This window comes from Formica exsecta, unplaced genomic scaffold (assembly GCF_003651465.1).
Source record: "Formica exsecta isolate Colony F162 unplaced genomic scaffold, ASM365146v1 scaffold72, whole genome shotgun sequence".
NCBI classification, from domain to species: domain Eukaryota; kingdom Metazoa; phylum Arthropoda; class Insecta; order Hymenoptera; family Formicidae; genus Formica; species Formica exsecta.
In genome coordinates, this window is record NW_021853485.1 from 4,785,619 (window position 1) to 4,812,647 (window position 27,029).

Here is a 27,029-nt window from a genome sequence, read left to right on the forward strand (position 1 = left end):
CTATGCGGCCATTTCATTGGTTGAATGGGATCTTAAGACGACCCAAGACCACACTTAAGACGATCTTGGATATAAGAACGGACTATGAATACCGGCCTTAGAACCAACGAATCAACGTCAAGTGTTGACAAGACGATAACTGAGCGCTTTCTCTGCTGAACGCGGCCATTGGCCCTGACGGGAGAGGTTCCTTTGGACACAGTGCGATTGGACACAACCATTCATATCGACCGGTGCCTAGGGTAACCAATGCGATTGATCAATCCAGTACTTGCAGTGCATAACGGAACACACTCCCAGTATTATCAAAAGTTATGTTTATATCATGAAGGAAGAGTAAGGAGAGTTATCTACCTAGATTGAAAGTGGTCACGATAAATGTTCCGTATGTGGCCAGGTTTGCCGAATGGAATAACTTGGACCATTTCGTCGCCATCTTGAATCTTCGTATATATATGTGTTATGTTGGTTAGTAATAAGCAAGTGCGTAGTGTGAATGATAAATAATTTTAATAATATATTTTAAAGTGAGTATAGTTTAGTTACAATTTTATTTGTAATTGCATGATATTATAAGATTTTGAAGAAAATTATAGAATTTGCTTTAGCATAAACTTTAACTAAATTTTCAGATTTTATAACCTAAAATTATTTGCATGTCAAATGGATTAATATTAATATTTAGTTATGAGTAATATCTTTTATGTTATTAATAATCAAAATGTATATTTTCTGAGTGTATTCAAATATTAATATAAATAATTTTTAGTGGTATTAATATTTTTAGTTTTTTTTTATAAGATAATTTAGATGCATATTTTAATATTGTTAATTTCTATCATAACATCATAAACAAAAATTACAGATTCATGTTATGCATTAAATAATATGTACTTTAAACAAAATGTACTAATTTCTTTTACAGAGTTACAAATTGTCATGGTTTTGTAATTAAAAGTCAGTACAGAGTAGAAGAGAAAATAAGATGTTTGGCTTGTAAAAAAAGTTGGAAGATGTTATTAAGAAAAAGACATAATTTCACACTAATGCAAAAATTAAGAAATAAAAATAAAAAATTACAAGTATCAAATTTAAATTACAAATTCTTAATATTACAAATACGAGTCCTCAAATTAAAGAAACAAATGCAGTTGAAACTGTGATACAAATGAAAACAAATAGAAAAAGGCGTAAAATGACTATATAAAATCGTATAAAAATAACTTCTACGTAATATTAATATTTTTATTGATTACAACTAATTTTGCGATATGAAAGGCATTATTTCTTTCGCATATACAAATGTAATATCAACTTTAGATACTGCAGAATGTAAATAACACGAAATTTGAATTTTATGCGATTGGTGTGCCAAAAAGTTCGCGATTATGGTAGATTTGAATGAGTACAGAGAAAGTGTACGACAAATTAGACAATATGCGGTCGAGCATAATGTCTCGGAAGCGCAAACGTCGGAAATATTTCGAGAATGTTTCCGACAATTGGAAGCCAAGTATTCGAAGAAGTCGAATAGAGTATTGAGACCTTTGCGATTCGCTTTCTTATTTCTTCTCATTTCGATTGTATTGTTACGTTTGTGCAATCAAAGATGGTTAAATGATGTATTTATAAGAATCTCACAGAATTCCATATATCCTGCTTTATACGTTTTACGCAAATTGGCTATACCCATTGTTAGTTTATATCCATCGTTATCTGGTATGTGATCAAACAACAATATTTTAATGTGATATAAAAATATCCAAACATAATATTCAAGAGTATTTTATAGTTTGATACATGTTTTATGTTATTATTACAGAATTGTACGACGAGTGGTGTCTGATAGAAAATCCATATTTCTCCGTGAGCGACATCGACTGTTGGCCTTGCACTATGGTTTATTCCGTGCCAGATTTAACTGGTCACAATATCAGTAGATCATTCAATGTTGGTATACCATATACTAGAGCAGAGAATAATACAAAAGTCAAAATGAAAGATCTGATCGATGTATATTGGAGTAATCAAGATATCTTTGATCAGGATGCTAGAAGAATCTCTTCCAACAATGAAACTTTTAAGTAAGTTATTATGCATGCCTGTTAGTGTTTAAAAGAGTTTCAAGTTATGTAGCATACTTTCAAATTAAATTCTCAATACATTTACATCTATACGTATAGAACTATCCACGATGCAATGAGAAACAGACTAGATGTATATCCGACAGATTCACTTACTACTCATATATCTTGGAAAATAAACCGTATGAAACCTAACAGAATATTACGAAAATTATTCCCAAAGCCAGTTGAGACTCCAAATTGGTGGAGCCAAGGCACGGAGAAATATATTTTTATCGATGAATCAGCATCACCATCTTACCTACTGGTATGTAAAGCATTCTCATAATAACTTTCTTGGATATAATAATCAATTTATAAATTTTTAGCCTAATCCTGAATGCAGTAATATTGTGATACGATGCGTGACTGGTGCAAGGTTGATAAAAATGATACCAAGCTCAGAATGCATTCAACATTGTAGATCTTTGACTATTTTATTATCTGCTGGACATACATGTAAGTAGAAATCAGAGAAATTTTTGTAGTTGATCTTTTTCTTTTCACTGTTATTTTTGTACAATTTTTCTTTTATGTTTCTCGTAAGTATGGTACAATTGGTGGTATTGGAGACCTGTGAGTCTGCCAGTGTACAATGCTACTGATCTTTCTATCGGTTATCTGATTTCGTTTTGCTAGTGCCATCAATAGAAGAAACTCGTTGTCGATGTGCCAAAGTGATACAGCCAAAGATAATATAAAGTCGCATTTAATAAAGTTTATATATTATGTTTGCATGTTTTTTATTTTTTTTAAATCTCGATTTTATATATATATATTCGCGATTTTGCTCAATATATATACAGTTTCTTGCATATTTAGATTTCGAGTACAGTATTATTTTTCCTTTATAACAATGAACGAAATAAAAAGTAAAATTCAACAGCCTTAAACAGAGTTACCCGAGATTATTTCTCAATATGATATTGTCTAAAATGTATAGGCGTATTTGTGTAACAATTATAATAAAATGAGTTGACTTTCTATCTCTGCCTGCACATAGTTTAAATACGTTTTTATATGACAGCCGCATAATCTAAGAAATACATTTGCGTATTGAAAAATAAACTATAATAATAATAAATAAATTATGCGCAAATTGTGCTTGTGGGATTTTTTCATATTACTTTACATTCAAGTACATACAAGTCCATGTATCCAAATACTAGCTTAGTAATTTTATTTGCAATGTACCAAATACTAATATTTGTATTACATGATGTGAGAAGACAGATTCTAATTGATCATTCTCTCAATGTTACTCGCGTCTCTTATGACTTTTTTAGATTCTTTAGGAACATCTCTAATGGTAGAGTATTTTGCCCGTTTCAACAAACGTAGTCGAAATGCTTCTGTCTTCTTGTGTAATATCGGAATGTCCCCTTATAAGAGCACCGTCGATCTAGCTCTTACTCGAACTTCTGCTTGAGCTTCTGCTTGTATAGCACAGGCAGTAGAGAAAGCAACGCGAATACGCACAGAATAATTATACTATTCCACGACCACGCGTCGCTCGATGACGTGAGCTTGTGTAAAGTTTGACCTGCTTGTATGGCAACGAACGAGGGCGGTGCGACGCCGAAGAAGGTACCTATAGTGAACGGTACCATCGGTACGCCGATCACTGGACTGGCCAGATTGATGAACCAGTTTGGCAGTAACGGCGTCATCCTGAGAAACAGCATGTAATTCAGCAGATTATGATGATGCCTGGCAACAGTGATGGTCCACTCTTTCGCCTTATCTGGAAAGTATCGATACAGCAATCGTCTGCCCAGTAAAGAGGACAACAGGTAACACAAAGTGGCACCGACTGCACTGCACGTGCACACGAGTAGCAGCGCAATTGGAAAGCGAAACAGAAATCCCGACAGGATCGAGAGAAAGATAGAGCCGGGAATGGCGAATGTTTGTAGGCTATCATTAAGATACGATGTAAGGAGCATAATGTGTACAGTTTAGTAAAATAAATCAAGCAGGATATGTAAATTGAGTATTGAAGGATACAAGATGTAAGTAATGAACAGTCCGGCCAATACTTGGAAATAATATAGATCCTTGTACCGTTCTAATAACTTTCCCAGATTCTTGGCATCCTCTATATGAAACGGCAGCTTCATATACTGTTTCTCATGTCTATAAAATATATGAGAAAAATCTGTATATGCATTGTATATTTGATATAAAATGTACAAATATATTTAACAAATGGTTGTTCTTACTGTTCTAATTCTGGGAAGCTCGTGTATACATAAAACAATGCAATCAATGAAGTTATGAAGATGAGTCCAACGGTTAATACTGCTCTTCTCGTTGAAACTTCGCCATTGGTTGCTTTTGGTAATATTATAAATATACAAGAAAAAAACAAATTTTATTTATTCTAATATATAATACGAATTTTAATATATGTGATATTTGTGATTAAATGTAAATTAAAAAAAAGTAATCAGATTTTAAGATATAAATAAGAAAAATTAAAACACTAGATTATACATTGACAGCATTTGAAATATACATGAAATCTATAGTGTAAAAAAAGGGATATTTGTATAGATATATACACATAATTTCATGCATATGCATGATAAATATATACGAATCTTTTATATATTACTCGCGTGTTTTTACGCGTGTCTTTTCGAAAATGCCATTTCTGAGGATATGTCTAAAGAAAATATTTTTCCTGACTCTTTTCCTCTTCGCATGATCATGTCTCACCTGATTTCGCATCGACTTGCATGTTCATCTCTCTTTCTCTTTATTTCTTGATATGTCACTTCCACGAAAGATTTCCATTCACCGCGCGTTTTCGGCTTCGTTTCACCCAGTCTCAGCGCATCTCTGGTAATTGATATAGAAATATATGCGCGGGCGGATGACAGAAATGAGAAACACTTTCTCGAAGGGCTGAAATGGTTACTCAACGATAAATGCCGCGGGTTGCAATGATCAGCTGATCTGCCTCGTGTTGTCTCGGCATTGGCTCGGGATTTTTCGTGCGGCCATTCACAAACGGCACTAATTGCGTGAGACGCTGATTGAGAATCACAGCATTGATTTAAGTCACTTTCGGGAGCGCCTTAAGCATTGTTTAGCGGTTGTCATGGTAACTATAGTGTCTTCGGGACGCGCATCATGCCTCATGCCAAACCATGCTAGAGGGGATAACACAATAGTAGAAAATCATGTTAATGTGAGACATGTGTACGGTTTTTGATCGTGTGTGTATATCTCTACCACGGTGTGGCGTGATGTTCACGTCCCGATGTTCCAAAATGCGCCATATATATGATGGATGATGATAAAAATGTGTGAAAACGCAACAGAAAATAGATACATTAGCTCCCTCTTTACTTTAGGTAAGGTTCTACTGCTCTTTCTAGATCGGAGGATAATCCTACTTGTGACTCATCCGAGTGTGTAGTGTAGACGGGCAAAAATCATATTAAAGTTAGTTAGTTAATCAGATGAGTCACAGTGCCACAGGATCATCCTCCTACTAGAAAGGGCATACGCACAATAGAGAAAATATTAGCAATAGGAATAAATATTAAATATTAAGAAGAGCAATTTGAAATTATATTCATAATTTTTATACGTTAATCAATTCCGTTCCCTGGTTTGAAGTAAAATAATTATGCATATATTATTTAATATATTTTTTAATTATGCATATATTATTTATATTATATTTTATGATAACATATTGATAATCGACAAGGTAGTAATCGACGAAGATTAAATATGAACAAACCGCCATGCTGCCAATCGAGAGTTTTTAAATAAGAAAGATGGCGTCAACAGTCATACGTGTATCACTCCGCTCATTTTCTTCTTCCAAATTTTGAAGCGATAAAATCATCGACGAGATATGATTAAAGACTACAATGTTCTTACGGGATTTAACGTGGACTGGAAAAAACTCGCTGCGCGCTATTATAGATAAGTAAATCTTTACATTGTGGATAATAAAACAAAATAATTTGGTACAATAAAATGTTTATTTTGTTATTTTTGAGAGAGCTACATAAAAGATCTATACATTTTTGATAATAAAACAATAGCTGAATGAGCTGAAATAATCGTATGATTCAAATAATTAGTGTAATTATCTTCAATGCAATCAAAACAGCCGGTAATGTTATCAATCTTCTATTATCTCCGAATCCACCGGATCTTCTAAATTTATTGTTACAGTATGTTTGTTCATATTATGTATATTGTATATTCTACATTTATATTTTATTTCAGTTTGTATACGATGCAATCTCTACGCGCGTTATTTGGTGTAATAATGTAAGAAGAGGAATACCGGAAGTATATGGAAGGAAAGAGAAAGAGAGAGGGAGAAAAGTGGAGGAAAAGCACGTAATATCTCCCTTTCTCTCTCTCTCTCTCTCATGTCGACGACAGACCTGTCTACCAAACGGAACGCAGCGAACGCATGTCAAGCTCACGCGTTAGATACGTCACACATGATGGTACTTTGGGATATCCCGTCGTAAGAAAGAACAGGAAGCGGGGAGATGTGTCCTGGTGTGAGCCCGCGGGAAATATGCCGATAAACTCACAAGAGCGGATTCGGCAAGTACCAATTTATATATTTTTTCAGATTGTGTACTTGGTCTTATTACTAGAATAATATTAAATTAATCAAAGATACATGTGTAATTATACGTGCTATTTTTGTATACGTTACTAGATAATATTAAAAGTGATGTAAAATACTAGGGATTCTAATAACATATGTTAAATTAAATTATATATTAGATTAATTAATATAATTTAATAATTTATTAAAATTAAAATTTTATATATAGATTTTAAGTACACTACTAACAAATTAAAATATCATTAATATTAATGTGTATATGTGTGTGTGTGAATCTTGAAAAAATTTTTTTTCAAAATGATGTGTGAATTATAATTAAGATTCACACACACACACATATACACATTAATATTAATGATATTTTAATTTGTTAGTAGTGTACTTAAAATCTATATATAAAATTTTAATTTTAATAAATTATTAAATTATATTAATTAATCTAATAAAAAATTTAGTTTTGAAAGCTTGTAATATGCGTGTGAAGCTATAATTAGGATCTTATATTAGAGAAGAGAGCATATTAAATAAATTTAGATTAACCCAAATAATAAGAAAAATTATATATTTATGGAATTGCATCTAATCTTTTTTTAAATTATAGGGGTTTACTAAATTTTTGCACCGAATTCTCCTGCGATTGACCCATTATCGCCTCTGTTAGACAGACTTCTGTGAGTGAGTAACGTACGTATATCTACGCTTCGTCACCGTTAACTAGTCTCTCGTTTCTCCTCCCATTTCCTTCCGTTTCCCTAATTTCGTTTCCTGATTCGTAACGCTCGGCGGACGGCGAGTCGTGAACGCTGGTCGTGAATGAAACGATATATTACGTCTACACTCTTCGGGGTATAGGGTTATAAGAATAAATTTACACCTATAAGACTCCGGTATCGTGCGATCGCACCGGGACCTGGCGAGTTGGTAACGAGCCCGCGAGAGCCCTTCCTCTTTTTTTTCCCCCGAAATGGTAGACCGCGGTACATCTCGCCGACCAATTATTTATACAATTCGGTAGCGTGCGCGCAATTTGCGCCTTCAACAACTCGGCAGATTCACTGGGCAGATTAGGCGTGCCACGTGCTTACCCACGTACAGCGACGATAATTAACCGAAGAATGCAACAAAGTCGTAATGAGATCGCGGGATACGCGGATACTCCCGATGATTAATATACGGCTTAATATAATTAAGTCGCATATATCGCTCTAATAATATCTATCAGTGACGGCTTCCTGACTTCTTATCTCGACTGTGCAATTAATATTTTACTAAGTAAAAGAAATGGATCGCGAAAGATGTAACTCTGACTAACGAACGAAAAATGGTTTTTCACTCATTGTTAGAGAAAGATAGAATATCGATCGATTTCCGACAAATCGTCGAAAACGTTCAATACGATTCTACTAAATTAAAAAATTGACAGGATAAATAACATAATATTGTTTGAATTAATTGCAAATCTTTGCTAATGCTTAAATATATAAGACTTCTTAGGATTTTTTAATTGAAAAAAGATACAATAACGTATTTTTTTTTTTCATCTGTTTTTTTTTTCTTCTTATTCTCATTAGCTAGCACAATTTCATGATGTTTTTCGTATGAAACTATTATGTAGATAAATATGTGCATAATTTTCAAATTGGAAATTAAAATCAGTATGCGTGTTCTTGATACGCGTAATAATCTACGCATCACCATTAATATACATATCATATATGTAACAATGTTTTTAGAAATATATCGGAATCAATATAAATTTTTCCAGTTATTACGCGTTTCTTATTTTCCATATAAAAACGTTCACACGAAATTTGTCAAATTTGCATTAGTACCGTCGAACTCCGTCTTCATTCTCCGTTTGTATTACAGATAATCGAAGAGCCGACCAAGCGCAGCATCTCGCGGTCCAGTCCGGTTCTAGGGTTAATACCACTGTGGAATGTAGAGGAACCGGACTGCAGAAGACGCGCCTGGAGCAGTCCAGGTTGTTATCTCCGCGGGGTTAATCACATCGCAGGTAAGAAAAGATCGTTCCTATAACACAAGAGACATAAGAATGCGTGCAGAACTCGTCCAACTTTTCTAGTTCCCTTGAATTCTCCATTTTGTCTTTCTTTCTCTGTTTGTTGATTGATACCTTATATTATATATTATATAATATTTAATTTTAAATATCTTTAAAGATTCCTGCAGCTTTAATAAGCTGCAATTTTTGCAACTTTAATTGTTCTTGATTTAATTGTTCTTCTCGCTTCTTTCGTAATTGCTTCGTAATATATTTTTAAAATTGTTATAAATGAAATTTTAATATCTTTAAATACTTGTACATTCATCTTCCTATATTCTGGTTCAAGATTTTTGATCCTATATCTTATGTCTATGTGTCTTTTAAAAATTGATTTATTATAATATTTAAAATATCTGCTCAGAGAAACTTAATATTTTTTTATGTTTAACAACGTAACATTCTTAAAATATTTGGCGTAAATATTAATCTTTACTGATTTCGGTAGAGTCTATAAGGAATTACGTATGCCATTCTTATAAATTACTTCTTCTCTCGGTCGCATAATAAATCACGGGGGCGCTAATAGATTGCGGGCCTAGAGCAATAAAATGTTCCTGTGTGTCTCGATATTCTTCTCTTCAGATTCTCTATCATTTTCTCCCTCTCTCCCTCCCCCCCCCTCTCTCTCTCTCTCTCTCTCCCCATATGTCTCTCTCTATCACCCTCTCCCTCCCTTTTCCTCTCTCCCCCTTCTCTCTCTCTCTCTCTCCCCCTTCTCTCTCTCTCTTACATACACACACACATACATTTTTTTTGTAATCCGATGAGTGAAATCTTGGCGCTCTTTCGTTCCCGTCCGTCCATCCGTCCGTCCGTCTGACTCACTGCGACTAGGTCGTGGGCGGAAATCAGTATAACTCAACGGACTAGTCGCGTCGCGACCGCGCGATGGTACGGACGTTTCTCGCGTGTCGCGAAGAATCTCTCCGGATGTCTCGCATTCAGTCTCCCTTCCCTCATCGTTGTCGTCATTCACCGTCACGTAGAATGACAGCGTGACAGCATCGCGACGCTGAGGCGTTCTTTATTTTTCTTTTATTTCCCTCTTTTTTTTATTTTTTTATCGATATACTACCGATTATCGTTCAGTGCTAGAAGAGAAAGGAGATCCCCCCCCCCCCCTCCCCTCCTCCTCTGCTGTTCTGTGCGACATAGTGGCGATCCGCGGAAAATTGTCACTCGGGGCTGCATCAACGCGCCCTTTCTCTTCTTCTCATTCTCGGCTACGTCGCCTCGGACATCATTATATCATGACAGACACGGCTCCATCGAAGGCATCGTGAGTACCCTGCCGTGTTAACGTGCGGTTGATGATGTTGATCTGATTTGAATGGTGCGACAAATTGTAGGTATTTTGGCATCGGCGATAGCACTAAGATCGCGCGTAAGAGAAGCTGTATCGTAATATATTCGATGTATTTAAGGTGTTCTATTTTTTATAATTCCATGTTATGAGAAATAATATATCTTTACTAATATACGTATATCTTTAATAATATATTATAAAAAAGATTGGATCGACAACAACACATCCGCACGCATACAAATCGAAGAATCTCAAATTTTCAAAGTCGTAAAGTTCTTATTGTTTCATATCCTCTCTCTTTCTCTTTTAAAAAATGATTCCATTATATGATACATTATGTTTTACTATTATTTCAAGATGACTATTATTATATGATTTATTCAGCTAACTCGTTTCGCTACTCTTTCTTTCTCCGTTCGTGTTCTTTCTGTATAATTATTTCTTTCGAATTTATTTAAATGTGTCACATGATATAATACTACCGAAACTTTAAATCAAGGTCGGGAAAAAAATTAAATAATATTTTAACGCGCGAAATATTATTTTCCGACATGATATTGTTCAGAACACACATGCGTGATAAATAATGTCGATTCGTGTACCAAGTTCGTGCGCGAGACATCAACGTGTGGCCAGTAAAACAGGTGCGACGACACTGAATGAAACTCACGTGCTAAAACTCGCAATTCGAATTTGCATTTGACGCAATAGACAGAAATCGCCGTCTGCCGGTGGCGAATTCGTTGCGAAAAATCATGAAACGAACGATTGGTCGATTTCCCGAAATCCACCCCGTCGAGAGAAGCCGCTCGCGCGCGCGAGAGCTATTATCATCATCGCGCGCGTATCCGTTACGCGTTTTCGATCGGCGCCGGTATATAAAACACGTGGCCGGGATCCTCGCGCTAAAGTGGAGCTATTTTTTTCGATGTTTATTGAAGATCTCGCCTGGAAATAAACCGCGTACCCCCGGCGCCTTCTCGTGGAAAAGCAAAAGATAGGCAATTGCCGCCTTTCTTCTTCGTCCCCGCCCTCTCTCTATCATCTCGTACATTTGTATTCCGTCTATTTTAAACTTCTACCGTTGAACACTAATAACAATTTTTTTTTTTTAATTTGTAGTTACTAAGAACTAATAATTTAATTCTGATAACAGATTACTCGATCAGACTGATATGTTCTCGAAAGATACCGATATAAATGATTCGAAATAATTTTCTATCTGATCTAGAGATGTTCAATGATATATGTTATATAAAAAGTTAAATATACATTATATCATATAGGATGTTATCATACTACTGATCTTATATAACTTGAAATATAATACATATAACTTGATTATTATTTTAACTTTTTTCATGTACACATAGCTGTAGGAAAATTTAGATTAAATATTTAATAAATATTTCGTTTCGCTAAAGTTTATTTAAAATCATAATTAATAGTGCAAGTCCTTCTGTTTTCCTTCATTCAATCGTATAGTTGAAACAAAATCCACTTCTTCATTCTTTAGTCGGCACGATCGTGTAACGGCCTTTTGTCGCCATCGGCACGGACGTGTGTCCGCGAAGTATTTAGGTTTCCCGTGTTGTGCGAGCCACGTCCTCGTGTCACTGCGGTCACGTCAATAAGTTCTTCGAAAGCGCCTTCGAATCGTGCCTTCTCTCGTCGCTCGTCGCTCGTCGCCATCGAAGAAGATCGTAGATAAACCCGTACGCGAACGTTCCGTTCCGATCGGGAGAGGATATTCGGCCCGCGCCAGGTATACGAATAACGTGGAACTCAAAAGTGATACTCGATCGTTCGTGGCGTTTCAACGACATTTCTCTCGTAATTGATTAATGATAACGAGAACTTGTCGTTTTTCTTAGAGAAAAATACATGAAAAATTTATTTGCTCCTTTCACCATCATATTTGTCGACCGATTTCTATCTTCCGTGTTGCGTCATTATTTGATTTTTTTTTTTTTTCCGTAAAAATGTTTATCGATGATCTATTTCTCATGCAAGTTATTGCAATCAATTCATCTCTAATCTATAGAACTTTTTATTGTAATAATGGAAAAAAATTTATCGCTCTCTTCATCCACAGAATTTTCTATCATAGCTTTCATTCATTCATATACGGAATGTTTCTAAATTTAGCGCATAATCTTTTTGCACAACGATTTTCTTGCCGGAAATAATTTTATAGATAAGTTACGATCATTATGATACGAATGAGTTACAATAAAGTTTGTATTATAAACAATTCGAAAGAGAAAGATTTTTGCAAACTGGCAGGAAAGGTAGCCCCATTTATTTCCGCGGAAATATTATTACGCAAATGTTTACATAGAATGCGCATACATGCATTATTATAACTGCAATATAAAATATCACAGTTCGATCTTCTTTTCTGGTCGCGCAAATTTCTCGGGGATGATGAAGCGCTCCAAAAATCCAAGAGATAGGATCATAGACGGATCAACTCTTCCGCTCGAATGGGAGCGTCAATTTACGCGAAAGCGTGGGAGAAATAGCGTTGAAAATATTTTTAATCGTACGAGATGGAAATCTAGATATTCCAAGCACGCGATGTACGATGCACGGCGACGACATCATCTTGCGAAAAGAATCTCGATTAGCGTACATACAAGATTATTTATCACGTCGACGTTCACGATCCGCAAAATTTTCTCATCGGTCTTGGTCTCTTTAATTTGATCCTTTTTTATTTTATCCTTTTTATCTACAATCGGCTGCTGTTGTTTGTCTCGTTCGCGACGTAATTCGAGTCGTCGCTTAAAAAACTGTTTGCACGCTTCTCATCGGTCTTGGTCTCTTTAATTTGATCCTTTTTAATTTTATTTTTTTTTTATCAACAATTGACTGCTGTTGTTTGTCTCGTTCGCGACGTAATTCGAGACGTCGCTTAAAAAACTGTTTGCACGCTTTCCGAGGAGGGAAAGAACCGTCTTATTAGCGTCATTAAGCGAACACGGCTGTATCAAGCGTGCGGCTGTATCAAGCGTCGGCATTCTTTCGCTTCGGCAGACGTTACTCGTAAAATGTTGTTTGCGGATTTCGCACTTCCTGCGAATAAATCCGTAACTACATGGCGTTGAAGCTCTGTTTGTTTCGCGATTGAATTATGAATTAAATCAGAAGAAGAACCGAGGAAAGTATCTCTGAAAAAGTGGGATTTATTATCGGGTTAATCGTGGTAATATTGAGTTAAATATGACGTCACGTCATTTTTCGTTTTCGAATTAATCGATATAAATGATATTATTAATATAATAAATCAATCTCTTGGATCAATATATATTATGTTCGACATAATCGATGCTATTATTCTCTTAATCTCTTCGTGGCATTTTTTAATGAAACAAACGTTGCTTTTAATTTTTACAACTGTTACCATGAGAAAGTTAACACGATGGGGAAATTCTTGCTACGACACAATTATTTTGATTTTGGCTAAATCAAGAAAGAACAATGGAAAGAAATTTAATTTCGTGGAATTAAAGTCGATCGTAACTCGTTACTTGCACAGAACATCGCGTCTAAATCTATAAGACGTAACGTTGAGAAGAACGTAAACCGGTTTAGGCCCTTATTCCCTGGAGTCAGAGCAGTTTTTTAGTTACTATTATTAGAGAGGCGCACATGTGTGGCCGCGTGTTAAGAGAGCCATTTGTCGACAACGATGAGACAGTTGCGAGAGTATCGTTTAATAAACGATTAATTATAAATGGGTGCGTTGCAAAACTAATACCGTACGAGCCTCGTTATTTCTAATTTCTTTATTCTTCCTACGATAGCTGTTTCTGTGCACACATGTGTATCACTAGTATAGAAATATACATTTAATGTACAATATGTAAAATATATTTATTATGATATAACATATCAAATATAGAAAATATAACGTTACATTTTAAATAATTTTATATAAAATATAAATTTCTATCTATTTGAATATTATATTGTTTCCCAAAATTATATACCGTATATCACGCATTATACATATATTGAATAAAATCATTCCATGGTACGCAACGGATATTTTTTTCCATCAAAATTTTCTTCACGTCTATGTACTACATCTATGTAAATCGTACATAAATACAGATGCAGATCTGTTTCTGGACGGTTTTCCGCCGCCATGCAGCGAGCGAGAGCGACGGAATCGCGTTCTGCCTCACAGCGACACAACGACGCTCGTGTCCGTAATCGTTTTTCAGGCGTGCAATTGGCATCCTAATCACGAAGAGATGAACTCGGCGAGGCGGCGGAAGATTGCATTTGCAACGAGCGAGCAAGCGCGAGCGGATCGAGGTGTTGCATTTTGATCGCGTGATTGCGTGCGTCCTCGAGAGAAATATGACACGCGTGTGCGCAGACAATTTCAAGTGGGCGAGGAGAAACTCCACGCACATATACACAGAAGTCCCTTACATCTTATATACGCCAACAACATATTGCACACTGCGTGTGCTCGCTATTTTTTTTTCCCTTCTCTTTCTCTCTTCGTCCGAACAACGCTCGCCTTTCTGCGCGAATCGCGCGAAAAAACATCTCTGCCGCCAGATTACCATTTGATAACGAAAAAGTTGGCGCATTCTTTTGCAACGGATGTATATATATATATATATATTTAATCTCGAAAATGTGTCGCAAGATCAATGCATACATATATTAGATTCGCGCTGACTTCAATAAATCTTCTGAAAAACTTTTCTAAAAATTAAATCCTTAGTACTTTGTTTTTTATTAAAAATTATATGAATTTTAATAATTATTATAATAAATCTCACGCTTTATTATTTTATATAGTCACCGTGTTTTTCAAGATAAATTTGTTAACGCGGATCAAGTTGCGTCTCTCAATGTAATGTTAGCAATTCGTTAATGAAATGCTCGCAGTTATATTATAAGTGCTTGAATCATATTATTCTTATTTATATGCGAGAATTTAGATGTTCCGATAGTAAAATACTCGCCTTCTTACGATGACCTCGTGGTAACAATTCGCTAATAAATAATATTACGGAACTGACCTTGCGAGAAATTCAAGTCGAATTTTAATGATTATTTCAGACATTGAAAACTTTTTACCGACCTCATCGAAATAATATTATGGAGAGTAATATCTCCGATAAAACTGAGTTGGGAAGCGATTAAAAACAAACAAGCGATCGATATTTGCCGCTTGATTTCAAATATAAAATGATCTTTCCCCAAACTTCTGTACACGCGTACGAAGACAAAATTGTAATGTAATGGTGAGCACACAAATCAATTCTGCTCCGAACCTCCTCGAGAGATATCTTGTTTAAGCTATACTTATCGTTAGCAATTTAACTGTAAAAAAACTTGGTCTCTCGATTGCTTCGCTCATTTCATTCCGCATCAACTGCTTATCCTCTCTGGCATGCTTGACTCTTTAACAAATACGATAAAAATAGAGATATTTGTCGTAGAACGCACGGTTAAAATTCATCGCGCAGCCGAGATTTGACTCTGCCAATATTCGCCACTCGATGTAACAATCTTAGCGTGGTAATTTAAGAAATTGATTTCATCGCGCTATTTGTGGATATATGCAGTTCGTAATATTCATCGCAGATTATATGAAATTCGCGCGTAGATTGTATAACAGTTCCTTTTTTATTAAAAATATATTTTATCCGTATTACTGTTTTTTTTTTTTTTTCATATCTGTGTATAATATAAAACTAATCAATATAATAAAAATACCACGTATAAGGAAAAAAGAAAAGAAAATTGAACCGCAAGAAAAACTAATCACAATCACAGGCATGACTTATACGTATGTATTTACATAACTGCGATATTAGAGTAAGAAGAAAAGTTGAGAAATAGAAAAATTTACGCGCGTAAATATATACAGGGTGTCCCCAATTTAAATGTCAAAACTTTAGGAGCGTGTAGGGGACCGATAAACTAAGACAAAAAGTCCTTTAGAGATATGCTCGTCCTACATGCTCCTAAAGTTTTGACATTTAAATTGGGGACACCCTGTATAAAGACTATAAAGAAGGATTGGAGCAAGTTTACTTTGTGGGGAGAAAATGCGTTATAGTTGGAAATCTACTGTTGGAAAACAGATTTTTTCGGTGTGATTATTTCTATAAGTAGACTGCAAAAGAGTTTTCCGCACGCATTGCGGATTTACACATTGCACAATATGTGCTCGCTCACTGGTGCGCGGAAACGAAGGCGTACAGACGGCCGGCCGCGAGCTCTATGACGTAGATGGATCGCGATTCAACTGCGGATGTAATTACATTGCGTACGAGCCGGAAGTGGAAACGGTCTGAGCGCTTTTGCGGCTTAAAGAGCGATTTTATACGCTCGAATTACGCCGATCGACCGCGATCGACGTCCTGGCCACTCCGTAATGTTTATAATCGGGCGAAACCGAGTTGTCGTTTTGCGATCATAAGAGAGAGAGAGAGAGAAGGAGAAAGAAGAAGATTGTGAGAATTTTCCTCTCTATGAAACTTTCCTCAATTTTTAGCATAAAGCATCTCGAGACAAAAAAAAATTTTATAATATTATTCTTATTTTAAATTTTTATTCTTATTTCTCATCTTATTCTTATTTAAATCAACTCTTTCCAAACAGCATACATTGGATGCTTGATGGAAATTTATCATATCGTACATATATGTATAACAACGACTAGATATGATTGAATAAAATTAGTTGATTTTAAAATTTAAATTGAGTTAATTCAGAATGAAATATTCAATTAAGTTGATTCATAAATCAATTTCTACATGGAGATATAAGTATCGACAACGCAACATGTCGAGAGAGATATTTTTTTTTTTTTTTGTGACCGAGATTTGTGACCAATAACCGAAATTGCGACGATAAGAGATAAATCAGAATCGTATCTAACTCGTTCCACGATGATTGCAGGTAATGCCGAAGGAATCTTGTCCCGGGTTGCTATTGACCCTGGTGTCGATATTCGTCGGACTGTGCGAGTCCATCGCCGCCGGCGGCGCGACATCCGGCGCCCAGCAGCCGCAGCCACAGCATCCGGTCTGCAAGCCTGGCCTGGAGTTCTGGTCGGCCGAACGCGTCTCCTGCTGGCCGTGCACCCGATGCGCCCCCGACTTTACCCTGAGCCAGTGCGCGGTAGACAAGGACGCGATCTGCGGCTCGCTCGAGCTCGACTACGCGTCCGGGACGCCCAAATGGCCGTCGGAGGCCGGCGAGGAGGCCTTCATCGCCAAGTTCTGGCGGCTCCTCGAAACGAAAGAACGGGTTTCCTCAGTGGAAGCCGGTAATCTCGACCAAGATCGAGATGACGACGAAGGCTCCGGCAACGAGAAGCCGGTCTACTCCATCTCACGAGACTCCAAGGTAATTTGAAATTGGATGCATATAGATATTTAGAAAAAAATGACGAATCTGTTGCGGAATAGTTTCAAGTTAGTATAAATTTGCAGTTAATTTTACAATAAATTAATTTGGTTTATGGAATGATACGATATTATTATAATATAATGTGAAAAATTAATCTTTTATTTTGAGATAAATGTTAATTTTAATTAAATTACCAAACTGGTCATCTAACAATTATTAAAGTCATCGAAAGAAATCTATGTCTCCTGAATATGAATATGAGTGTAGAATCAGTGTGCATTTTGCGTCGGCGAAAGCTAGCTTTCGCCGTTTGCTACGCGGCACAGAATCGCTTGTATTTCGCAATCGCTTGCGTTTCGAAACTAATCTTTAGTAGCGTTGTATCTTTTAGCACTCGTATGCGCGCGAGAAAAAGGAAAGGGAGGAAACTGATAGCGTTAAAAAGAGACAGAATTAAACCCGCATAACGCATTGGTTTTATGACGCAGACGACACATGATCCTCGGGAGAGGAGAAAATCGGCTACCGAGGCCGATCAATTACCGTGGGATTGGCAGACCGGCGCCTTGGTCCTCGCGGTATGCGCCTGCATAATGTTCTTCCTAGTAGCGGGATGCTCGGCTCTCGTCTACGCGAGGCAATGGCGGCGAATGAAGAGAAATTTTGAACCAGGTAAATTGTGAAAATTCGATCGAGAGGAAAAAATGCACAATAATATAATTTCGGATATGAGAATATGTGACACTCAAGAGTCGCGCTTTCGAAAAGTCTTTCAACTTCTCGAGAATTACTCCGAGAATTCTGACGAGTATGAGCTTTCGAAATTCATTCGCTTCCGACGTTATCGTTAATCGGCGAATCGATTTTGTAATAATTCTTGATTAGTATCGCGCTACGTAAGCGGAATAAACATCGTCGATACACCAATCACTATGCATCCGCGATACTCGGGAGGAAGGGGAAGGAGAAACAGGATTCGTATTTCGCGAGGTAAAGGGTGCCGCGTTCGAGATGTTGTCGGCGGCAAGAATATAGGTGCACGTATATACGTACAAGTAAGCCGACGAGAAGGAAGGAGAAAGAGAGAGAGAGAGAGAGAGGGAGGAAGACAAAATTCCTTAAAATGCATGACGGGATTTTCTTCATTAGAGGGCCGATCACGGCCGCTCCTCACCTTGGCTCGACCTACCGCGCCCGGATATGACGTCTTCAACGTCCAACGTGCGACGCAACGTGCGTACTGTCGCGCACCTCGTTCCGCGTTTGTTACGCTCCAAAATAAACTAACAATTTTGTTCTAATACGAGTCAATTAACGATAATGCAACAATGTGTGGACTCTATAAAGGCTCCTTTTAAATTACGGCAATAACGGGATTAAATTTCAAGATTAAATTTTTTCGTGTATTTTTTGCGATATATATTAGCCAATCTAATAGAATCTTTAGCTTACAAGCGGTTCTGTTCGTTAAAATCCTCGTTTTTTGGAAAATGGAAATGATTCGAGGATTGTGTTGCATAATCCGAAATTTATATACTTTTATATATAGATACTTTTTGGAAATGTATGTAATTTATAAAATTTATTCTCGACAGAGTAATTAATATCGCATCTTTTACGCGCGTAAAATTTTCTTTCAATTAAATCTGATGATTTTTGAATTAAATTTGTGAAAGTTTTTAAATTAATGTTGCCTCGAGAGAGAATCCCATGTGTGTATACGCACATATGTACGTCTCTTTCACTTTATATATAATCCATACACGTATCGCGCTGTAAGATTCTCGTAAGGGATGAATTGAAATGGCGTAACACTCTTATAGGCACTCGACGGCATGCCATTGCACGTGTGTACGCGATGTTACTATCTACATTTGCATAACGAACAGAGTACGCAGAACTCCTCCTCACAGGAACACTCCCCGTCAGTTTAGCTTTTCTCTCTCTCTCTCTCTCACTCTCAGTATATCTCCTTCTATCAGTTGACGTATCGCGTCGCACGTTTGTGGGAACCGATTCAGCCACGTTTCGTTAATGAACGCCGTATGAATGAAACCCCTCGTTCGTCTGGCGCGTATCGCCTTTTAAATCTACGCTTTCAGCGAAATGCACGCCACAACAACAGCGAAAAATATTTGTTAATAAAATATGCAATAAGTTACACATTATTTTAAATGAGTCTTGCGGAATACATATACATATACACGCGTTATTAAAAATTGTTTTTAGAAACTTCATCTATATAAATCTCTCGGATTTAGTTACCACCTATTTTTATACTTTTTTCGATCTTCAATATTAAATATCTTGATAATTAAGCGTCGTTAAGATATAATCTCAGTAAAACGCGCTCAAAATTAAATAAAGACTAAGAGAGATTATTACTTTCTTCATTTTGTATCTACGAACCACTATGATTAATCCACAAGAGACTATTTAAAATAAAATACATTTAACAGTTGACAAATTGACAACTTTAAACGAATTTATACGTGTTTGAAAGTCCACATCATTTCCACAGCGAGACTCAAAATTTGCATTTTATAGAATTGCATTTTACACGAGGAAATCGAGTAATTTGAAATGAGGAGAAATGATCGCGGGAAAGAAACATATATGGTGGTTATTATAGAGAAACTTATACATACTTTATATCTTCGAGATATCGTCGTTCTGCGTTTCGAGGAGATTCTCTCATATAAAAATAGCACCTCAAGGCCATCTCGAGCGTGTTGCACGCGAAATCCGTTTAATTTTATTGCAATTGCAATCCATTAATATTTATCGCATCGCGAATTATGTATATAGTTAATTAATACTAATTATACGCAACGTATGTACGAGGGCGCGCCTGTCCGCGATTTATCCCGCTTTTTAATATAAAGAATAGATTGTAGTTGCAGCTACATTCCACATAGTTTACCTGGATTGCACGTGATTGCAATTTGCTGCCAAGTATCATCATATCATCGCCGGAAACCCGCATTATCAAAACGGGTCTTTAGTTCTTCCTAATTAAAAGTGAAAAAATTTCGAACGCAAATCGTATTTTAAAACTGCAAATAGGTAACAAGATTTTATTCTTCGGATAATTTTTTAGCCTAACTTTATACACTATATATGTATTTTTTATAGCTATTCGATTTTTATTTCTGTTAATGCATGTTGTTAAAACGAAAAGGAAAACATTATTACATTTTTATATAAGATAAACATGATTGATAAGCGTGAAACGGACGCTTGGTATGCGCATATGTAATCAGTACCGTTTGATTGTGGATGACGATCGGCCCACCCGGTGCTTCTGATTAAGAACGTCGGTCAGAGGGACGGGAGGGGGAGAGAACGAGGACTTATGGGGATACCGCTCGAACAGGGAGCCATTAGGGGAACCGACTGTACATACTATGGGGCTCCGGAGAAAATCGAGCCGCATTCCACAGACGTTCACGATGCATTCCACGTCAGTTGCACTCGATACGATACGCATCGCGGATGTTTCTTTATGGCGCTATCATCTCGAAGGATTTTATACGAATGCTAGAGAGAGAGAGAGACAGACAGACAGAGAAAGAGAGAGAGGAGCCAAGTTCAAAGCAAAATACATAGTTTAAATAGATTATTTAGCATATTTCCAAAAAAGAAAAAATTTCATGTTTTCTTTCTTGGAATCAACGATAATTTTGAATGATAGATGCATTCTCTCTCTCTCTCTCTCTCTCTCTTAATGAGCAATTATATCGTAATTTATTCTTACAATTAGTTTCATTTCTAATCTCTCTTGGCAGATATATCTTTACGAAAATATATAACTTACAATCTTGTCAATTCTAAAATGTAAAAAATTGTTTGTCAGCATTTAACATAAAATTTTCAAGCGCAATTAATAAATGGGCATTTCACACGCTTTTAAAATTTTGAAAGTATAAGCAGTGAGAGTATAAAATAAAAATAAAATGATGGCGAGAATAAAACATGTATAAATGTTAAACACATATAAATTTACATTTTTGTGTATAAGTCTCAGATTTATAGATGTACAAAGCGCATAAAAAGATATTTACAATGTAATAATTTTTGCAATACAAAACTCTCAAACGATATCTCTGAATGATGATAAAATCTGCGAAATTCTTTTTAACGTGGAATAATAATAAGCTATTGGTGAAATTTTCGTTGCAGCGGGTCTCGAAGAGATCTCAGCCAGATTGAACCTGATGGTGAAGGCGGAGCTAGCCGAGCTGGTTGCAGGGGCGCCGATGAATCCAGGTGATCCCGAAACCAGATGTCAGTATCTCGAGAAACTTTTAGGTAAGCACGGGCAAAATTTTAAAGTTTGTTATTATAAATGCTCGCAAGAATGACTTGAGGTCATCATCTGTGATGACCCTGGTCATCGCTCTTCTAAGCGATTGACATCTAGATAGAAGATCGCACATTCGATAATATATGCTTAGCTACTTGCTAACACGATACAACGAGAGGTAAAAATTTAAAAAAATTGGAAAAGGAATATGTCTCAATAGTTATGTATCTTATTGTTAGTCATAATTGCGTATTTTAATTATTAATAGAACATTTTATTTTAACATTTTTAATCTTTAGAGAATAACGAGTTTTAGTCCATTTAAAAATAACAATTTGTATAATTAATTTTTCTTGAATATTCTGAGTAATCCGTCCGCTCGAACTTGTTGTCTCATCTAAAAATCGGCATCATGTGTGTGAATTGCATAAAAAATATTCAAATATCGACGAATATATTGGCTGCATTATTGCTTAACATTGACAACACAATGGTGAAATCGCGGCTCGCTTGGTTACGTATTACGCGTCGTTTTTATCAATCAACACATCCGTCGCGCGCGACTGTATAAAATGTAGTTGCGTGCACGTTCGCAATGATCATTTTGTGCGCCGAAACGCGCGCGAAGAGGAGAAGGAGGAGAGGGTAGGAGAAGGGAAGGCGGACGATAAACGGACGAATGCGAGGGAGGTCGCGCAAACACACACAAATAAATTTGCTTAACTCGTACCGCACTTGAATGAGCTTCACACGCGCGCGCATACGTTTCACACGGGGTGACCGTGAAGTACCGTTTGGCTGTCGGTTACCGGAAGTATTTTTTGGCATGTCGCTTAAGTATCGTTAGCCGACGCGAATCGACGACATGTATATTTTAATCGCAATTTCGAATTAAAATCGAATTAAATCAGGATGAGAATAATATCGCGCGATATCGTACTATGACAAGCCAGGATAATATTTCAGATGTGTCCTATATATGAAGCTTTTTGTGCGTGTGGCGGATTACACACACACACACACACACACACGTACACACACGACCGATACCAAGAAACGCGCGCGCGCAAAAGGTCCCATTGACACACATACACAGCACGTAGCTCATTATTGAACTTTCATTCAGTTGTTCCTTTGCTCGTTTATTTCCGCTATGATATTTGCATAACATGTAATATCACGTTCCGTATTTTTGCTATATGCAAAATATCATCAACGCAGATATCTTGTTTTAATCTTCACATTATCATCTTTGAAATCTCTTTCCGCGCATTCGTTTTTTTCAAGGTTTATACTTACATTTCGTATCTTTTATCTCCTTTTTGCTATAAAATTGCTCAAGACAATTTATTGAACATTTATGAACATGCATAAATCAGAAGTTATTGAAATCATTTTATAAATATTAATCATAGAGAACCGACTCTCTCGCAGAGAACAGTCTTTTTATATTATACTTATGTTATATAAATAATATATCTATATATCTATATATGTATAGATAAACTTTTTTTCTCAAAATAATAAATTAATATTTATCAATTAATTTTAGTATTTAATTTTTCGATCTCAAATATATCACAAAATTTGTATAAAATTTGTATTAAAATTTGTATAAAATTTTTTATTATATTGACAGATTTTTTCTACATTTACAAATTTGGTAATTTATGTTAAGATCGTACACAGTGTGGAGATATTGACTGGAAATATTGAAATGTTCTCGTATATTTTCACAGTGGTTTTTGAATATTGTTAAAATTGACTCCCGTGTCTTTCACCATGTTCCGCCGCATCTCGCGAATCGCCACGCACGTGCGTTACGTCAGAGAGCAGATTTTCGAGCGCGGCCGAATCACGCCGATGATATTTTAGGAAGTAGTAGCTGTTTTTGTAGAGTAGACGGATCTTAAAACAGACGAGACGAGACGGGACTCGCTCGCTGCACTCTCCCGCGGGAATTATTTATTCGCGCGCGAAAACAAAATGACGTGATTGTGTTCGGACATTTATCTGCTTTCATTCATCCGCGCGGCGTGCTCAAACTTTAACGCGCGCATGCGCATATTGTGCTCATCATCAGTAGTATGTGCTCGTAGAGAAACGTACGGTTCAATTATTTACAGAATAGTAAATTACGACATTAAAATGTTCAAACGAAATTGTTCGCTATCCTATCGAAAAGTTAAGCTAACGATAAGTTTATTTTATATTAAGATTATACAAAATGTAAACGAGAAAAGAGTTTAATAAACCACATTGATATACATAGCGATTGCCAAAAAATCAACTATAGAAGATAGATGGGAATTAAATTTATTTGATCAGTATTTTTTTTTTATCATTCTAATTATGTTGGAGATTTTTCAGTTTTTTATTCTATTATCTCTATTTATTTCTTTCATCAATTTTAATGACTTTTACTTTGCAATTGTCAATATCGTTTACTTTTGTCGTATCCTTATACGCGTAATATACGCTAACGCGTTAAGATTTCTACGCACGAGAAGAGGAGTGCAGCCGGGTCGAGAAATTAAAGTCGCGTCTCACCATCATCTTTACACGAGGTCTTTACCTTAAACTTTACCACGAAATACTACTGCAATCGTGTTACTGGAACTTTACAATTCCATCGCATTTATCGGTGAGATGGACAGCCGAGAGAGCAGGATTACGAACTCGTAGAGACTCGCTTGGTTCTCGCTCATCGCAAGAGCGCCCTGAGCGCCGCGAATTCTCCGCTACCGTTGTTGCAGTTTCGAGCGTTGACGCTTTGACGCGAGCGTGAGTCCGAAAATCAATCCGTCGCCAATTTTAGCCGCGCAGCGCGTCAATATACTCCGCGCTTCTCGGCCGGAAAGCGAGACGCGGGATCTTTTCACCGTTGGAATATTTCATTGCGCTCCCACGCCTCGGAACTTGTATTTATATGTGGACCGGCCGGCTATATATACCGGAAGCGTAACGCGATGTACACGGTGCTCCCGAAATACGCGCGTTCCTCGACGACGTGACGCGTTTCGTTTCGTTTCGTTTCTCGATGAAATTTAATCGATGAAGGAAGGTCGAGTATCGCTATCGTTCCGAAAGATTCAGTCGTTCTCACTACGAGAATAATCTATCCACGGACAATGTTTTGTTTCTTCGCTGCTTTAATATAGCGACGATTTTTCTTACTTTATTTCAAAATTTTTCCGCGTTCCGGATTAATCAACTTAAATGGACAGAGTGACGAGATGAGAGAAAAGCGCAGATTATTTCTGTCCGGTTGAATGAAACGCCTCTATCCTCCTAGATAGAATCTCATAGCGCAAATCGTTGGCGATACTGCGGTCCAAATGAGCCTCTCTTCTCCCTTCGCTCGCTTGACTGATGAAGCCAGTATGAGGATTCGTTTGCTCTGCTTGCAGACCGGAAACGGGAGACTCCGGTGGTGGCGACGGCAGCGGTGGCGACTGGCTGGCCGGAGGCGGCGGCCGGCAACTTGTACATTGAGGAGGGGAGCACGATGACGCCAACGAGGAGTAAGCGATCGCGGATCGCGCGGATTCAGCGCAACATCGAAACCATTCTCAGTCACAAGACGAATCAGGGCACCGATTGACACAATCGTCTATTCAGCCTGACTGGGACTTGAGACTCTTTAGACTCGCTTGTGTGTACGTTGCGCTACGTTCTATTAGCGCGATTATTACAATTAAATTCGCATTAAATGAGTAAACCGTATAAGTTGAAATTGACGACGGCATGCGTAGATTCCGTAAATTCTCGATATAGGGGACGAAGGATTAATATTTTTTATACATCTATCGCGCTTTTGCTTTAATATAAACTCGTGAAAGAATTTTCCAAATGTTTTCACATTGAGGTAAAATCGGAAAAAAATTAGAAAATGTGTATTTAATATAATTCCTATAGATCTATATATATATATTATTTGTAGTTTATTCCATAGAAAAAGAATTGTCAAAATCAGAAATAATTTCGTGGTATGAGATTTTGTCACTCGTCCTCATATACTTTTTTCTCTCTCGCAAAGGACATATAATACACGATAAATCCGAAAGAACGAGAACAATAGAAGTATTTGAATTGTACTGAATTGTACGAATATTTTATAAGATATTGTCAAGTGCAACATAGCGTAATTTATTGTTACAATCAGGCAACCGAATATTCCTATTTTGTACCGGTTGCACCAATGTTTAGTTAACTCGTGGTTAACTAAATTTTTCATCTCTATATATGTATGTTATATCTGGTAATTAGACTCGGAAGTGAGGAAAAAAGTATTATTGATTAAGAATTGTTGATTATAATTATAGATAAGCAGTATCGATTAATTAATTTTCGAAATATATTCTGATCTATTTTTAGATTAAAAAAAATTTTTCGTCAAGTTCACTTTTTTGTCGTAACGGATATATCAAATTCATTAAGATATTTTTATTTAATTCAAGCGCGATCGATTCATTATAATTTAATTTTTTCAGAAATAAATTTTTCCTTCCTCTCTCTAATTTTAATTAGTAATATATTGTACAATATATATTGTTAATGGTGCAACAATCTGGACGTGCTTACATCATCCAGAGAATGATCAATTAAGGAAGTCAACCTGAAATAATTAGTTATCTATCTCTCTATATATAGGTATATCGTTGGTGCAAAAAGCCGGAATTTTACTTTGTATAAGATAGTGCGACAATTTGACGAATAAAAGAGGAATTTGTTCGCTGTTGCGTTCTATTAGATCTGAAACTCTTTTCTCTATATATTTTTCTCTCTCCCTCCTTCGTTTTTTTCTGTTTCTGGCAATTTATCGTAAAAAGACGTTGCGGCCTCCTACCGTGTCCTGAAACTCGAGCGTAATTCGAGTTACAAGCGACATGTAGCCGGAGGACCCTATTTATTTTTTTATCTTTTACTCTCTCTCTCTCTCTCTCTAATAGTTTTAACACGACAAATATTGTAATATAAAGTGCTTCTGTATCCATACACGCATGATAACAGCAATAAAATAAGACTTTAATTAAGTACATTTAACGGGGAGAGTCTCATTTCTCTCGTGGAAACGATTGGTTTCTCTCTTTTGAAATCAATCATTCAACACAATTTATGTTGTGTTTGTAATATAACATATATATATATATATATATATAAGATATTCCCGGAATTTTTGATGATTAAAAATACCAGATTTTGATTAGAATCATCTT

At 36.3% G+C, this 27,029-nt stretch overlaps 3 protein-coding genes across 4 annotated transcripts; 2 read left to right on the top strand and 1 right to left on the bottom strand.

Moving 5' to 3' along the window:
* Positions 1-1,268: 1,268 nt before the first annotated feature.
* Positions 1,269-3,585, top strand: LOC115243507. 2 transcript variants are annotated; one of them, XM_029820582.1, is made up of 5 exons: positions 1,269-1,719; positions 1,823-2,084; positions 2,184-2,391; positions 2,453-2,582; positions 3,410-3,585. In XM_029820582.1, exons 1-5 carry the CDS (start codon positions 1,389-1,391, stop codon positions 3,550-3,552), a joined length of 1,074 nt encoding a protein of 357 aa, XP_029676442.1. In that variant the 5' UTR covers positions 1,269-1,388; the 3' UTR covers positions 3,553-3,585. The 2 variants fall into 2 exon arrangements, with proteins under 2 accessions (XP_029676442.1, XP_029676443.1); XM_029820583.1 differs by lacking the exon at positions 3,410-3,585 and adding an exon at positions 2,671-3,016.
* Positions 2,547-5,296, bottom strand: LOC115243509 (transmembrane protein 41 homolog). Its single transcript, XM_029820586.1, has 4 exons — positions 4,845-5,296; positions 4,346-4,457; positions 4,131-4,259; positions 2,547-4,040 (listed from the first exon to the last, which is right to left on the bottom strand). Exons 1-4 carry the CDS (start codon positions 4,870-4,872, stop codon positions 3,533-3,535), a joined length of 777 nt encoding a protein of 258 aa, XP_029676446.1. The 5' UTR covers positions 4,873-5,296; the 3' UTR covers positions 2,547-3,532.
* A 4,384-nt stretch (positions 5,297-9,680) lies between these two features.
* LOC115243533 (tumor necrosis factor receptor superfamily member wengen) lies at positions 9,681-26,843 on the top strand. The gene is made up of 5 exons (XM_029820625.1): positions 9,681-10,085; positions 17,052-17,501; positions 17,993-18,176; positions 21,687-21,815; positions 25,221-26,843. Exons 2-5 carry the CDS (start codon positions 17,055-17,057, stop codon positions 25,412-25,414), a joined length of 954 nt encoding a protein of 317 aa, XP_029676485.1. The 5' UTR covers positions 9,681-10,085; positions 17,052-17,054; the 3' UTR covers positions 25,415-26,843.
* Positions 26,844-27,029: the final 186 nt, after the last annotated feature.